At 39.8% G+C, this 16,201-nt stretch overlaps 1 protein-coding gene across 1 annotated transcript in view; it reads right to left on the bottom strand.

Moving 5' to 3' along the window:
* Positions 1-6,957: 6,957 nt before the first annotated feature.
* Positions 6,958-16,201, bottom strand: part of LOC111861215 (peroxisomal membrane protein PEX13) — a 21,381-nt gene continuing 12,137 nt past the window's right edge. Inside the window, exons 4-6 of the mRNA XM_023845606.2 lie at positions 13,431-13,628; positions 9,785-10,090; positions 6,958-8,320 (exon numbers count right to left, since the gene is read on the bottom strand). Of these exons, the coding sequence (XP_023701374.1) occupies positions 8,148-8,320; positions 9,785-10,090; positions 13,431-13,628 (677 nt within the window). The 3' untranslated portion in view covers positions 6,958-8,147. The remainder of the gene's footprint in view (positions 8,321-9,784; positions 10,091-13,430; positions 13,629-16,201) is intronic.

Raw genomic sequence — 16,201 nt, 5'->3', positions numbered from 1 at the left:
CCACCGTTTACAGTTCGCCGTTACACACGCACTAGAACCCTCAGCCTTCACTAGTCGTCTCCTGGCAAAGGAAATAAAACAGTCTCACTGTGGCTAAATCTTCTAATCACACACCAAGTTTTCACAGGCCTACTTCTTATTCTTCTTCTATGACGAACTTCCTATGGCTATCTACTATCGAGAACTCAGAACTGACTGACTGCATTCACTTCTCTTATAAGCACTCAGCTCTAGTCTCTCAGTCTCGTCTGAGCCAAAGTCAAAGTCACATTGCGAATGACAGTCAGTCAGTCAGTGAGTCTTGGTGTTGAGCCTCACCTGGGGCTCAAAACCAGATATTTATTACTGTTCGACAGTTACGGTCTTGTTTTCTGTGGGGCGCCCTCCCTGACGAGAGCACGCGTCTGTCATTTGTACATGCTGCTGGCCCTTGCAGGTGCAGTCTTTCTCGGGTCCGAGTCCCTAGGGACTAGCGACCATATATTATTGTCTCAGATTTGAGACTTCCTTTTTCATCGCCTCCTACGACTAGCAGGGTCACGGTGGAGGCATTCGGCCCCGCCTCCACACGGGTAAAAATCGTCTCATCTAAGCTATGATTCTAAGTCAGTGTCAGAATCAGTTTACGACTGGCGGTTTACCGCCAATCAGTTCGTCTTGGTGTCAGCCTCTTAAGGCCCACGACCACAGATTTTTTTTTCCCCAACTGAACTCTTGCGGTAATATTTCATATGTAACATCCTCTCTGACGAGAAGATGGGTTTGTCTCTTATGAATACACTTGATCTTTCGTTAAGTGTATATTTCGCACATATAACATGTTATTGAAAATTCTTCCTTTTGCACTATATACAAGTCCTCTGTCAGGAGAGGCTTTACAGATCAGATCATGTCTAACTTACATATCTTATGCTACAACGACAACCTAGTCATTTGGACGGTCGTAAGCTTGACCTCCACCAAGTTTAAGCCTCTGAGAGTCCAAGTCCAAGTCACATTGCGACTGACGGTCAGTCAGCCAGTAAATCTTGGTGTCGAGCCCCATCTAGGGCTCATGACCAGCTATTTATTACTGTTTGGCATTTACGGTCTTGTTTTTGTGGGGCGCCCTCACTGACGAGAGGACGGGTCTGCCTTTTGTATATGCTGCTGGCCCTTGCCAGTGCAGTCATTCTCGGGTCCGAGTCCGTTCGGACTCGCGACAATATTTTACTGTCTCAGATTTGAGACTTCCCTTTTCGTCGCCTCCTACGACTCGCTAGGTCACCGTGGAGGTATTCGGACCCCGCCTCCACACGGTGGTCTCCGCCTCTGAGACTATAACAGATACTAGTTATATAGCCTCCGCAAGGACCATACACAGAAAACACCTCTATTGTTGCGCAGCGCCGACCGCACAAAAAACACAACTCACGTGGTTCCTACCCGGCGAGTTCATTGGCGCGCTCACTGTTGCCTATCAACTAGCTATAAACATTCGTCTTATTGTTGCGTTTACAATTGCGTTACCTAGTAAAGGAAACACTTGCCTGTTTTTGGCCAAGAATTTGCCTTCGCGGGAATTCGTTTACCTAGCTGTCCCCTAGCAACGAATATACATGTTACAGTATCTAATTACAAGAAAGATCATTGATACATATCAATAAATCAATAACAATTAACTTTCATTACTTCCAGCCGAACATCATGGTTGAGTGCATAGCACTTATGTTTCACATCCCGATAATTCCTTGTTTGATTCTCGGCCTGGAGGTAGACTACTGTGGTCTATTCCACTGACTGAAAGCCTTATCTGAACGATATCGAAAGAAGTGAAAAAGAAACTTGCTTTTGCCTATAAACTAAATATTTTATAATTATAGCAACACGTTTTTATCAACAGCAGTTTTTATTTAGGAGTCTGTTGTGTGACTTCCCAAAAGTGTCCGCCCCCAAGCCCTGCAGAAATGTATTGCTAGTGGGGTGGGACTAAGTCCCTTGTACTGCGGCCACTTCTGGCCTATTGTACCAGCCCCAAATGATAGGTGACTGTGATTGTGGAGCAATTGGTGGAATGAGGATTGGCAGGGGAAACCGAAGTACTCGAAGAAAACCTGCCCCAGCGCCACTTTTTTTCCCACAAATCCCACTTGACCAGACCCGGGATCGAACCCGGGCCGCCACGATGGGAAGCCAGCGAATAACCGCTTGAGCTATGGCGCGGCCTTCAGAAATGGAAGCACAAGCATTGCACGACATTCTAGTCCTGTAACGCAACCGTTACCTTCACTTTCCCTTGCCTTACTTACAGGTGGTATCAGGGTCGCATCACCCTTCTTCGCTCGTTCACCGTGCTGCTGGCGCCTACTGCAGTTTTAATTAGGATTGCAGGACGAGAATGTGGAATGATTCGAGACGATGAAGTAGTTTAGCCGTAAAGAGATTTCGTGTCAGATCATAGTTTCAGTGTAGGAATATGCAGTCGGATATAAAAGAAAATGAATTGAGTATCTGAGTCTGCTAACCATGAATGAATCAGTCCGGTAGAGTATAACGCAGTTTACATTTGGAAAGCAACATTAGGTGTATTTGACAGTGTGTTACTTATCACCGCTCATATAATGAATAATTAAACACAATATCAAATTCCGCTAGAAACGTGGAATGTTGAGCGAAGAATTTCATAAAATTATTTCTTAAAATTAGCCACAAACAAATTTATTCCTTACACTAAACCCACTTCTCTTAGACCTCTTTGAAGAATTTACAGATAACTTCCGAGACGAAGCGAAGAAGACGTGAAGAGGTGAAAACAGGTTAGGATAACCAGTAAGCACTCGTAACTTCACCTGAAAATCAAACGGCGTAGCGTATGCTGCTACCGCAACCTCCTGAGTAATGGGTAGTCAAAAATATTAGACATGAGTAAATTGTAAGAACCAAGTAAATTGTTAATTTTTACAGTATACCAGAAGCATAAAAAAAATACACATCGTTTATCAAAAGTCACAGAAATTATCCTGCGTTAGCCTATGAATTATGCATGCATGCCATCAAATGAAAAATAATACAGTTTCGTTAACATGTGGGCATGTAATATACAGTGGTTCCAGAATAATGTTATATTTTTTGTTTAAATATTTTATTTATAGTACGTCAAGAGCAGAAAGCAAAAATGGTAGTATAAAAGTACCGTTGATCTACTCTTATTGGAGACGTTCAAAACATCCACCGTTAAGTGCCCAGATGTGATCCACAATGCAGAAAACAGAAGCTGAAACAGGACACCCGTGTGGGGAACTGTAGAAATATGCAACCTCCGATACACATAGCGTTCTCTCCCTCCCCTTGGCCTCACCACTCTTATTACCGCCAAAAACTGCAGTCTGATTGCCAAAGTGAAATAATCCGTACTAACACTCATCTCTGTCGTTATCTTGTGAAACTATTATACAAAATATCTGTGTATAATTTTAATTAGGCAGACTTTGAAAGGCACTCCAGCACTTAACTTATAATTCCATCAGTTGGTAAAAGAACAATTTCTCTATGTGACACTTCAGTGGATGTACTGATCACATGCTGAATTTAGAAAGTATCATTCCTTGTGAAGACAATAAATTAAATTCTAAATTTCACATACAACAAATTAAATATATTTTCAACCATACCATGAATAGTACAACTTTTCTTGCATGTTATTCTGTCTTTCGCTTACATTTATTTTTCGTTTGCTTTATTTTGGTCATTTTTATCGCTTACTGTTCTGTTTCGTAATTTTTTTTTTGCGGAAGTAGTGTGCATACTTACATCAAAATTTAGTTAGTTAGCGGTTAGTCGCTGGCTTTCCACCGCGGCGGCCCGGGTTCGATACCGGGTCTAGTCAAGTGGGATTTGTGGCGGATAAAGTGGCGCTGGGGCGGGTTTTCTCCGATTACTTCGGTTTTCCCTGCCAATCTTCATTCCACAAAATTATTCATCATAATCACCCGGGGCAGGCTACAATAGGCCAATCATTGGCAGCCGTGCCGAGTGAACCCGGTTGGACTCCAACCCCCACTAAGCGAATTTTTAATTTTCTACATCAAAATTTGTCCCATGTTTTTGAGATGTTCTACTTGACGTCCAGTAGTTTTACTTGGCTATTTAACGACGCTGTCAGTATAGAGACTATATAGCGTTTGTTGACGTCCACTCATATCGAGTGTTCAGTATTAACAGACTTCAACCCCCCGCCCCCATGAACCCACCGTTATAGTACAGCAAACTTAACCCTCTCTACTACAACCCTCTGACACAGTAAATAAGAAAGAATGGGGAACAGTGGACATGATATAAACTATTCATAAAACTTGAAGACATCCAATAAAATACTGATTTTGTCCTCCCATTGAAACCATAAATATCTAAAGATGTATGGAAAGTTGATGGAATTCGAAGGTGAATGTCAATGATACTAATACCGCCAAATACAACAATTAGGACAAGTGTACCGTGCTCTCTTTTGTTTAAAGTTTTCTGTTGTGCCCTTACACTCTTTATGTTTTCACTTTCTCAGAGAACATTAAGAAGAGTTGATTGATACACAAGAAAACTGATTTAAAATACTTTTAACTTAAGTCTAAAATATATTTAATCCATAGTAAATAGTGCAGTCTAAGTAAACCTCATTTCATAGTATCACATGTCCGCCCATCTATCAAGTATTCGGTTGAATCTTATGTCCCAATTACTGTGTCAAACACAAAACAGATCGAGTGGCACCTGCCGAATACAAGACAGAAGAGAGTAATGTCCAATTTCTTTCAACATTTCCTGTCATTTTGCTGGTGCTTGGTCGCCCTGAACGTATCACCTTCAACTGACACTCGAGCAGCCTTGAAACATAAATGCCATTCAGAAACCACTGTCCAGCTTAAAGAATGTTCTTCAAAAGCGTCACGAAGCATTTCAACAGTTTCAGTAGCAGATTTACCACGCATCACGCACTTGTTGCAGACACGTTGCTCCATTTTGCCATCCACTACAGACAAAACGAAACAAGAAGTCAAAAAAAGCACTCATGTAAAAGCAATGTGAGTTCACAGCATGGCATCATGTGGCAGACTGATGCAATATGCTTGTGGAAGTGTGACCTTGGCCTCCCCTCTCATCTTCTTTCACCGAGGCAGTTACAAGAACAACAGTCTGGGAACTTTCCGATAGCACTTCATAGTACCTACCCTGTCTGAAAAAGTTGAAGCTGCCCTTCCTCAGTTAACCTCACTGGGAGTTGGGAACTTCAAGGTCATGGTTGTGATACGGTAAACAAGCTCTAGCTGAATGAAGAGAAAGCTAATTTGAAGACATGAATGAAATTTTATCCAGATGTAAAAGAGAAGACTTGTCATGAATTGGTTAGGCTACAACATAACTTGATCACTGCATATACAATATTCAAATGTAACTTATTCTATAATTATTCTAGGATCTTGTTCTTGTCATTCAATATACTTCAACTGTATCTCACACTAAACCTCCACAAAGTTGACGGGTATAGATGATATCCACATCTTGCACACAGACTGTTATTCAGCAAAACACAACACCCTAAATTGAAAAATAGTGATTGGTAGAATGACAATTCGGAGGCAACGATAAATCACGCTTATAAAGAGTGAAATAACGAAGGTCCTAAACATGGACAGAATGGAACACAATAACCAAGATAATCACATTAAAGATGAAAAATAATTTTATTTTTGTTATACCAAGAAATATAATACTGTTATGATTTAGTGACTGACAACTCATTACTACAAATAATTATAACACTATCAATATCCGCACCCTTTAGAAATCACTATAACACACTAATTCTTCTCAGTTAGTCTTCACTAGCTGTTGCCGGGGTACGACTCAACTTCGAGTTCAGCAGCTCCTGTTCTCACTGGTTGGCGACTCTTATAGCTGACTCATGGCGGTAACTCCCTCGAACTCTCAACTGAAGCAAGAACTCCAGCTGTTTCTCCTCATACAGCCTTTGATTGAATCGCATAGAAAACACCACTTCCAAAATTCAAACTTACTAATGTAGCTAGAATGTAGACTTCAGTCTTAGGTCACGAACCCTGAAGATAACAGTCAGGCTGTTGGTGACTGAAACTAAACTGAAGTAAAATTTACAGAATAAACTACTGCATTAACTCAGCTTACAAAAGCCACTGGATTTATGTGACTAGTAACCAGGTCATATCATAGACACAGCACTTACTAGTTTAGGATATGAACCCACTGACTCACCAGGAAATAATCATAAAAATTTGGAAATTGCCAACAATTTATCAGCGTGATCCACAGACCACAAACTCGGTGGTTCATCTGTGCCAGACCTCTGCTAAGACCCAACCCTGTCCAACTCAAACCTGTTCAATTAATGGCTTTGAAGATGGAAGAATTTCAGATCAAGAATCAGACAAGTAGCTGCTGACTTGTGAAACTGTTCTGCAATGAGTGGTTGCCAAACTGATGTAAGTATGAGTACAGCCAGGCCGTGCCATAGCTCAAGCAGTTAGCCGCTGGCTTCCCACCACGGCGGCCCAGGTTCCATCCCGGGTCTGGTCAAGTGGGATTTGTGGTGGACAGAGTGGCGCTGGGGCAGGTTTTCTCCGCGTATTTCGGTTTCCCCTGCCAATCTTCATTCCACCAACTGCTCCACAATCACCTTAAGCTGTCATTTGAGGCTGGTACAATAGGCCAGAAGAGGCCGCAGTACAAGGGACTTAGTCCCACCCCTCTAGCATTAAAAAAAAAAATGGGCACAGCCAAACTGAGTGTTAGTTGATAAAGATTTGCACTATAAGTGTTCATTTTAAAATTTAGTATTGATTTAAAAAAATGAGATGCAGTAGTACAGTATGAAGGCAGCTTAGTGGTGAGACTAAGATACCCTGGAGAAATATAAGGGATGGAGAACAATTGAATAATCACACACTAAAATGATGTAACTGTTGGAATCCCACTTTAATATATTTAACATAAATTCATACGAACACAGTAATTACACTTATAAAAATCCCTAGTTCCATATCCTACAAATAACAATAATATTAGTCTTCTGAAGACAGTACATTAAAATACCATGTTGCCTGTGTGAAGATTTATATACCCAAGATTCCTGTGTGCTGTACTATCTGCCTTCAAGATGCAAACACAAAGTACTTTACATTAATTTACTGAATTCTTATCTCACTAATATTGTACTCTCTCACACATATAGTCATGTGAACTGCACATAATCCACCAGCAAGTTATAACAGTCGTAAATTTTTCTCATTTCATTAATTAGATATCTTCATGACAGTTTTTACTTTGTTAATCTATTGCATAGGAAATCCTGATGGGTTATGTTCTAGGCAGATGAAGCTGTAATGGAACTTTGAATTGCTTGTTCCTGATCCAGTTCTCTTGAGAGATATGTTACTCCTAATAATATTTAAATTTTAAACTATTTTAAACATGTTTACAATTACTAGCTAAAAGAGGGAAAAAATGGAGTATATTTAATTTTTAATTCCTACTTTCAAATAGCTCTGAAATGCCTATCATGCAATCCATGGGTATAGTAGGGAATGATCTGCAAGCTGTAGCTACTCTGCATCATTTCAAACATGGTCTACGATATAATTAAACATTTTCAATGCCAGATTCATGAAATTTTCATGCCCCATATTATCTGATACATTAGACTGCAGAACCACCACAAATTACAAGGAAAGACTGGCTTCAAAATGAAGAGCTTTAATCCTTTCTCAAAGCTACTCCAACGAACATATTCTAATTATCAGTACATAATCTGAGCCTTGGAAGAAGAATTTTATATAAGAAAATCCAAACCTATGTCATGTTTCCAAATTATTCAATTGCCCCGTGACTCAAGAAGGTTTACTGAACTGTATAGATCAGCACTTGTAAATTATACTTCCCTACACACTTTCTGGACAAGTAGTGCTTAAGAATCAGAATATGTTAATTATTAAACATGTATAGTATTTTTTACAGATACATATGCAACAAACTCTAACCTAATATGGAAACAGAAAGGAACTGGAAGAAGGTAACTGCTTAATCACTTAACTGGTAAAAAAGAAATTATTCCTTTCTAACTGTAATACAAGAAGTGTTCTTTCTTATGTTGCCTTGTGAGAATTACATGTGTCTGTAGGGTTCACAATCACCACTGGAGTGGGCTGGTCTCTTGGGGGAGCCCATGCCGCTTGCACTGAGGAGGTCAACACATCCTGGGGAACGTGATCTGGACATGAGGTAGTCAATGTTTCCATTGGAGCAGCTGTAGCTGGTGCTGAAAATACGTTTTCCTTTATAAAATCAAGTATGAATTGTGTACACAGGTATTTCATTTGTGATTATTTAGTTTTATTAACTCATTCAAAGATAAGTAATTCAACACCCTTTATATTAACTGAAAACTATTAACTGTTGCACTGCATTCCCTGATTCATGAACTTTCACATAATTCAGATCTGAGAGAAAATAAATTTTCATGAAATCTGATATGATTGTTAAGACACTTCAGGCCACCCCACCTCATACTTTTTCCTACAACAGTAACATAACATGGTGAAAGCATGAACTTGTGAGCTAGGAATGACAGCTTAATATAGGGTCCTAAAATGATATGTAGTAACAGATCATTGAAAAATATGAAACTTTTGTTAAGATAATTTCATTTTTGTAGTGCAAGAGAAATGATTACCATGCCAAACATTTTCACTTATCATTTAGTTAGCAATAATTAATGGAACATTGGTGAGCTATCATGAATGAAATGAAGGTAAAAGTAAAGCTGCCCTATGCTTAATTAATTAAGCACCACACCATTAAGATGTGTGGGGGAGTGGAGGTGTAACTCCACCATTCTTGACCTCAGCAGAATGGAGTTCAATGGTCAACTTCATGCCCTGGCCACTTTACCCACAGGGAAAGAGCCACTGGTATCAACTGGGCAGGCCCCACAGCTGGTCTGGACACTGTGGAGAATATAAAAATTTCTTGCCCCTGCCAGGAATCGAACCCCAGCCATTTGGCCCATAGCCCATCACTACATTGACTGTGCTATCCATGCTCATTATATAATGAAATACTGTTTACAAATCAATAAATGCAAACAGTACAGAACATGACAATTCTAAAAGGAGACAAAATCTGCACTTAACTCTGACCAGAACTGCATGTTTATATTTTTTCTAAGTCAGTAAATCATACCATTGTGTCAGGTGTACTTGTCCTGAACATTACACTTTGATCAACCAGTGCAATGAAATTAGTGTGTATGATTTATATTATATAATTAAGTGCCTCTGAACATTTAATCCACTTGAATTTTGAATATGTTCCCTTAAAAAAAATTATATTGCCTATTAAATATAAAATAAGAAATTTCAATAACATGGCTGTATTTAGCCCCTTTTATGGTATTTACAGGGCCTTTGAACCATCGCCCTCCATAACCATCTATAGCCAATGTCACAAATTTTGCATAATGGCTGAGTTTCTTCGCTGATGCTCATTACTGCTGATGAAAGTTCTTGTTTCAGTCCTTAAATTGTGTGCAGACTGCTTTTCTTTTTCCATATCTTTCAGAAAGCCCTGTAAGAAACAGCCTGGAGGGCATGGTGGCCAGGCCAACCCATGTCCAGACCATTCAGGAAAACGATTAGACAACACTCTGTCACCAAAATGGATGGGCATGGCCTTCTACTTATGAATTAACTTCATGAAAAATGAAATTAGGACTACACTCTACCTTGATATGAATCAACCCTTGAATTCTCTACAGGAACTGGGATGCTTCGAGTACTCTGACCAGCTACCTGTCTTGTGGCAGGTAAGACTCTGATGTAATTGTATGGAACATATCCAACTCTGTTGCCATCAACAGTAGCTAGTAGCCAACCCCTTACATCCCTAGGTTGTAGTTCTTTGGGTGCCAGAATCATAGTCTGTCCTGCATTAAAGCTGAGTTCCTTTTCTGAGGCAGCCATGAAGTCATACATAGCAACTGCTGGATAGCTGACATCCTTGCTTTCCTTCCATTCCTTTGGGTTATATGCTGTTAACATAATTACAATTTTCTTATTTGAAAAATTACATAACATTTTATCTAGTAAATTTTTCATTATATGCATACTGTAAATAAAGAAGTGCAAAGTAAAATCATATACAACTTATACAAAAAAATGGAAAAAAAAGAAGTAAAATCATGTTAAAGAATTGTTACATGGAATCTCACCTCTGATGTAAATCGACACTGGTGAAGAAATGCAAGAGATGAGATTTTAGTTTCTCATGGCAGTGACCATGAAGATAGCTGTCTTATAGACGTGACAACCAGATTACATGGCATCACATCCCAACCAACAGCAATCTTCAATGCAAGAGATGATTTTTAAAATCTATATATGACAAAGACTGCAGACAGGAATATAATAAAGTGCAAAACTCTGCGTCCAGTGACTTCTTAGCTTTCTTTCGGGAAAGAAAGTAGGCCTACAATATCATTACTATGGGTATGTCTTGTGCCCCATTTTTAATTTTGGAATGAAATGACAGACTTCCACAAAACAATGTATGAAAATTATGCCACTGGGGTGATCTCAATGTCATGATTTTTATTTCCTACATTCAGCAACAACACAGTTGATGTGTAAACCTGTAGGGTGGCTGTGACAACAACATTTAATTTCACTCCTGAAATTATGTATGGTAATAGATCCTGGAACACTATGCAACTTTTGTCATGGTACTTTGTGGCAGATGGCTCAGTCAGTATAGTGCCTAGGCTACAGGCTAGATGACTGGGGAATCGGAGTTTATTCATGATATGGATTTTTCTAATCTTCACAGCACCTCAACCGGCGCTCCAGCCCAGTCTCCTCTGCAGTAGATAGTGGGGTCTCTTTCACCAAGAGGTAAGGTGGCAGGGCAGGAGCACGAAGCTGATCACTTACTTCCATTCAGCGCTGAGGTTAAGAATGGCTAAGCTATACCTGCACTCCCTGATACACCATCATAACATGATGTTTAATTAAGCACAGGAGCAACTTCACCTTATTTATGTATAAAAACAAAGCAGCCATTGAGAAATTTTATTTAGCTTTCAGTTTGAAGGTGATCATTACCGAACCACTGGAACTTGTTTCCTAAGTCGGTTAATTAACGATACTGAAGTATCAGGACTATGTAATGATGCTAAAATAATTAATGAAAATTGGGTGGTAGATGGAATGAAAACTGAAAGCAAAACTGAAGTACCTGGGAAAACCCCACCATTCTGAACCTCTGCACTAGATGGGTGTGGTCAGCTTTGCACCCCTGCTGCTTTACTTCTGCAGGAAACAGCCTCCAGCACTCACTGTATAGGAGGCTGGGTGGACCACAGAGCTGATCTGGACATTATTAAGAACAGAAAAATTTCTGTCCCTTACCAGGAATCAATACCCCCAACTCCTTGGCCATCCTGCCCATAGCCTACTCACTACACTGACTGAGCTATTCTGGCTCACACAAGTTCAGTGTACAAATCTAAATCCATACAACCTGAAAGTATGCTTTACAAGTTCTGTTCAGAATGCCCTGTTTACTTTAACACACACAGAGACAGACATTATAGATACAAAAGATCAGCATAATTGGGCACACAAAAGCTCTCCCTTCCATCATCAGTTACAAGATTAAGCAGGCACTATATTTAGATTAAAATCTTAGCTACTAAAGTTGTGACAGTAAAATGAATTACATTCTAGTACAAATTTGATTCCTTACATTTGCTCTTTCATATTCTGTTGACAGTCTGAAACTGGTGGGGTTTCTTTACTTGGGAATGAAGGATGTAGTATGGATAACAAAGATGTATTCAAATTTATTACCAACTGATGAATTTGTATTTTCATTTGTACTTCTCTCCTATAAAACCCAAAGACTGGTGTTCTTAGTTCTTTTCTGCAGTAAAATACTGGGACATGCCTTAAGACGAGTCTAAACTTGAGTGTCATATTTCATGAACCCATAAATTATAAATTTAATTTGGTGTTAACAGGATGAAATTTAGATTCAAATTGTGTTATGTTGTATGATTGATTGGGAGTAAGTAGTGCTGCGCTCTGTGAGTCGGCATACTGTAGTGAAATAAACAGTCACATAGCAGCCATTTAGCATCCTAGTTTGTTTACCTGATACCTCTTCATACAAAGACAAAGAAACAAAATTTTACAACACAATAAATTAACATTTGGCCTGTACCATCAGTAAGTCTTTAAACAGTGTACAATATAGAACTACTGAATCAGTACATAGTGTTTTTTTAAAATCAGAACTAAGTCCGCAAGGCTGATGGTAATCATTATTTTTGTTCTTTCAAAATAATACATAATGAAATCATTCACACAACAGAATCAAGTAAGAACTAGAACAGCTCAGAGTATTTTTAATGGAACAGAAATGTTCTGATTCTGAAGAAATACTTCAAGAGATGGGAGAGTGAATGCAAGTGATCTGTGTTTGACCATCGAGAATTCATCATAAATTCACAATGGAAGCAGCTTCCATAATGTTATCAACACTACTGTTTCCTGTTTATATAGCAACGCCCTGTGCCTGTCCACAATTCCAGGATAATTAGGCACGATGTTACGAAGGTGTAACAAATCAAACTTAGGTATGATGAGTCATAAAAGATGTGCAACAAAGCACTCATGATCTAAGTTACTATGGCATTATCTGATGAAGAAAAATCTCAGAAAGCCTAGTTACTCTCTGGGATCTCAAAAATACAAAGCAGGAACACTGTTCACTCATTACACAGCAATGTCTGGTGACACCATACAACAAACTATGTTCAGCATCTGGCTGCGCCATAGCTCAAGCGGTTAGTCGTTGGCTTCCCGCCGTGGTGGCCCAGGTTCGATCCCAGATCTGGTCAAGTGGGAGTTATGGTGGACAAAGTGGCGCTGGGGCACATTTTCTCCAAGTACTTCGGTTTCCCCTGCCAATCTTCATTCCACCAATTGCTCCACAATCACCCTCACCTATCAGCTGGGGCTGGTACAATAGGCCAGAAGTGGCCACAGTACAAGGGACTTTGTCCCACCCCACTAGCAATATAAAAAAGTTCAGCATCACCTCTGGTTCTTTAGTTATACAGTATATGAGAACCAATACAAAGATCTATACTGTACTGAAGAAAGTCTTAGCAATGGTTCAGGTACCTTGAATCTATTTTTATTGATGTGTGTTAAATCAGGGGATGTTACATCATGTAACTCACTTATAATAAATAATACATATTAAATGTCCAAACTTCAGCCCAGAAACACAACAAATGAAAAGTCTTAAAATCAAAACCAATTATTTCAGCTGAGCAGAAATACAGCTAAGGGCATAACGCTACTTACGATTAACTGACTGAAATGTGCTTAGGGAACTGATGAGTTTCCACACGAGATACGGTCCACTAAACATAATACCCATGAACACAAGCACCAGCCATGATGACCGATTATTTTTTGAATCTATTCCAGCAGGCACTTCAGAAGTACCAGCTGCTGCCTGTTGCCAAACTGCTTCACGCACAGGATTTTCCTGTCTCAAACCTGCAATCCACATCGCAACAAGACACAAATGAATACAATTCATTACACTTAGTTCATCTGCAAAAATGACAACAATATAAATCTCTCTTTTGAGTAACAATTTTTATTGTATTTTATTTAATGATACTGTTTTCAAAAACGGTCCATGAACACTTTCCATGCACCACTCTGTATTCATATCTCTTTATTTGATTCAAGAGAACTTGTTAATCAGAACTCCTGTATAATAATATGAAAGAGGTAAAGTTACGCCATAATACATTTCTTTCAAGTATCCCTCAGAAATCACGTCTACACATATAGCACAGCTAACTGATTTATTACCTTTAGAATATGATATGGATTTTGTCTTCATACACAGAATCAACAGGCTCTCTTAATTTTTAGATGTGGCAGCTGGATTCTGCATTATGGGAGGTATGGATGAAATAGTGGAAGCTGTCTTATGTCCGAAGGAAGTAGTAATAAGGAGAAGGACGACACGCTACAATTAAATAACCAGACTTTGTCACAGCTCCTGCTTGATTAACCCATATCTCTTTCAACTGCACTCATTATTACTGAACTAGATCAAATCACTGACCTAATTAACACAAACAACATCTAAAAAATATGACTGTAACTATGAAGAAAATACACATGCATTTAATCTGAAGCAAAATTCAGTAATTATTTTTAATGATATAATAAACCTGCTTCCATGCTGATATTCTTGAAATCAACCACAGTATAAAGGACATATGTCACGTGTTACCTCACAGGTCAGCAACGGGATAGCTGAGAGCATACTTCGTGGTTAAAAATGCAATGCAATGCACAGTCATGTCACTCATCATGTCAACTCCCGATGACAAAGATGCTCTCCAGAACACAGGATATTAAGACTTCTATCGTCTGGGGTATAGTACCACGTAGTCCAGTGAAGGTCAACCAGCATTTCAGAGAGCCATGGTGCCTGCATGCGTCCTTCAGAATCTCCAGTTTATCACAAATACTGTCATGGTCACAAAGAGCTCTAGCCCTCTGCAGCAGCGTGGAAAGTATGAGGTGATAATAATAACCAGACTTAAGGTAGAGATCTGTGGGTAGGCTTACAGCATGCATTATGCCCCAGACAGCCATCAATCCTCCTGTACATTCAGGAAGGGGAGGTAGTCATCTCTTTCCACCTCGATGATGAACTGAATGTTCTGGTGGCTACAGTTCAGGTGGCTGATGAAGTCTCTCAGCCTGTCAGGCCCTTGGGACCAGATGATAAAAGTGTCATCCGCATAATGGAATCAGCAGAACCTCCATGAGAAAGTTGGTGACCACAGGAGACAATAAAAAACTTGTCACCCCACTGGGATTTTTGCAGAACTGGCCACTGAAGCCAAAGTAAAAGCTGGGTTGGGTCATGGTGGAAGAGCCTCAGAATACCTCCCTCAAAATGTCAACTTAGGAGGCTCATGGCTTCCTCAGTCTGTACCTTAGTGAACAGTGACACCACACTGAAGCTGGCCATTACGTCCTGGGGTTCAGCCCAGAGAGAACCCATGTGCGGACAAAGTCAACCACATTCTTCACCAAATGCAGAAAGCTGACAATATGAGAGCCAAGTTGGTTTGCCATAAGTTTTCACAAGTAGTAGGTGGGGCCCCAATGGTGCTCTCAATGGGCTTCATGGAAAACCCTTGTTTATGGAGATCTGAGAGCTTGTAAAGTCTTGGAGGTCTTGAACATTGTGGTAAAGTTGTCGGCTAACCTCAGAAGATATGGATCTCCTTAGTAGAAGAGTGTCCTTGCATTCCACAGCCTCAGTACAATCATAAAACTTTTTCAAGGTTTTGAATTCCAACACACACACACATACTTATGACTTCTCTCCCCCATGTTACCATGCCTGCATTACCAGTCCTTTTCAGGGCCTGTTGAGGATCAAATTTGGGATTGAAAATTTAAGTCATTACCTAGGTGCCTGGAGACTTGCGAAAGGTGTTTTGCAGTGAAAGAGCAAAGATGACAACACATGGACACGCAATGAGGTTAAGAATGCGATAATCAGCATTCATGCGTAATACCGTATGCAAGACGCTCCGCTAACTAGGCCACTGGAGAGGGTCATATGAGTAAATACACAGCGATAAGACGCAAGAGGTCCACCCCCAGCCACATAGAATATCCAATGAGAATAGAACGTTAGGAAATTAGAACACAAGGGAGGAGCTATCTACCCCCTTTGTCGTCCACGCGGAATCAGCGAATTAAGACTATAAATGAGGGAAATTCAAGAGACTTGGAATTCTGATTTTAAACAGAATATTGAGTTGTCAGCCGGAGGCGCTGCTCAATATGGGTTTAACAAGCGCCGGAAGGGCCTACAGTCTTCTATGTCAAGTAAGTCTTGTTCACGTATATTAGCCATGCCGAGTGATAATAACGTTGTTCCATAGTATTGGTGATACAGTGTGTTGAGATATTGCATGTGCAATTTCAAGTGTACCCAGTGAGCCCCGAGGGTAGGATGATAGATTAATGTGAAGGCCTAGGACATTAGGCAGGCCAACAGTGATTCATAATATATATATATATAT

The sequence above is a fragment of the Cryptotermes secundus genome, unplaced genomic scaffold (genome assembly GCF_002891405.2).
Source record: "Cryptotermes secundus unplaced genomic scaffold, Csec_1.0 scaffold1799, whole genome shotgun sequence".
Taxonomy (NCBI): domain Eukaryota; kingdom Metazoa; phylum Arthropoda; class Insecta; order Blattodea; family Kalotermitidae; genus Cryptotermes; species Cryptotermes secundus.
This window is presented reverse-complemented; position numbering and strand designations above follow the sequence as displayed.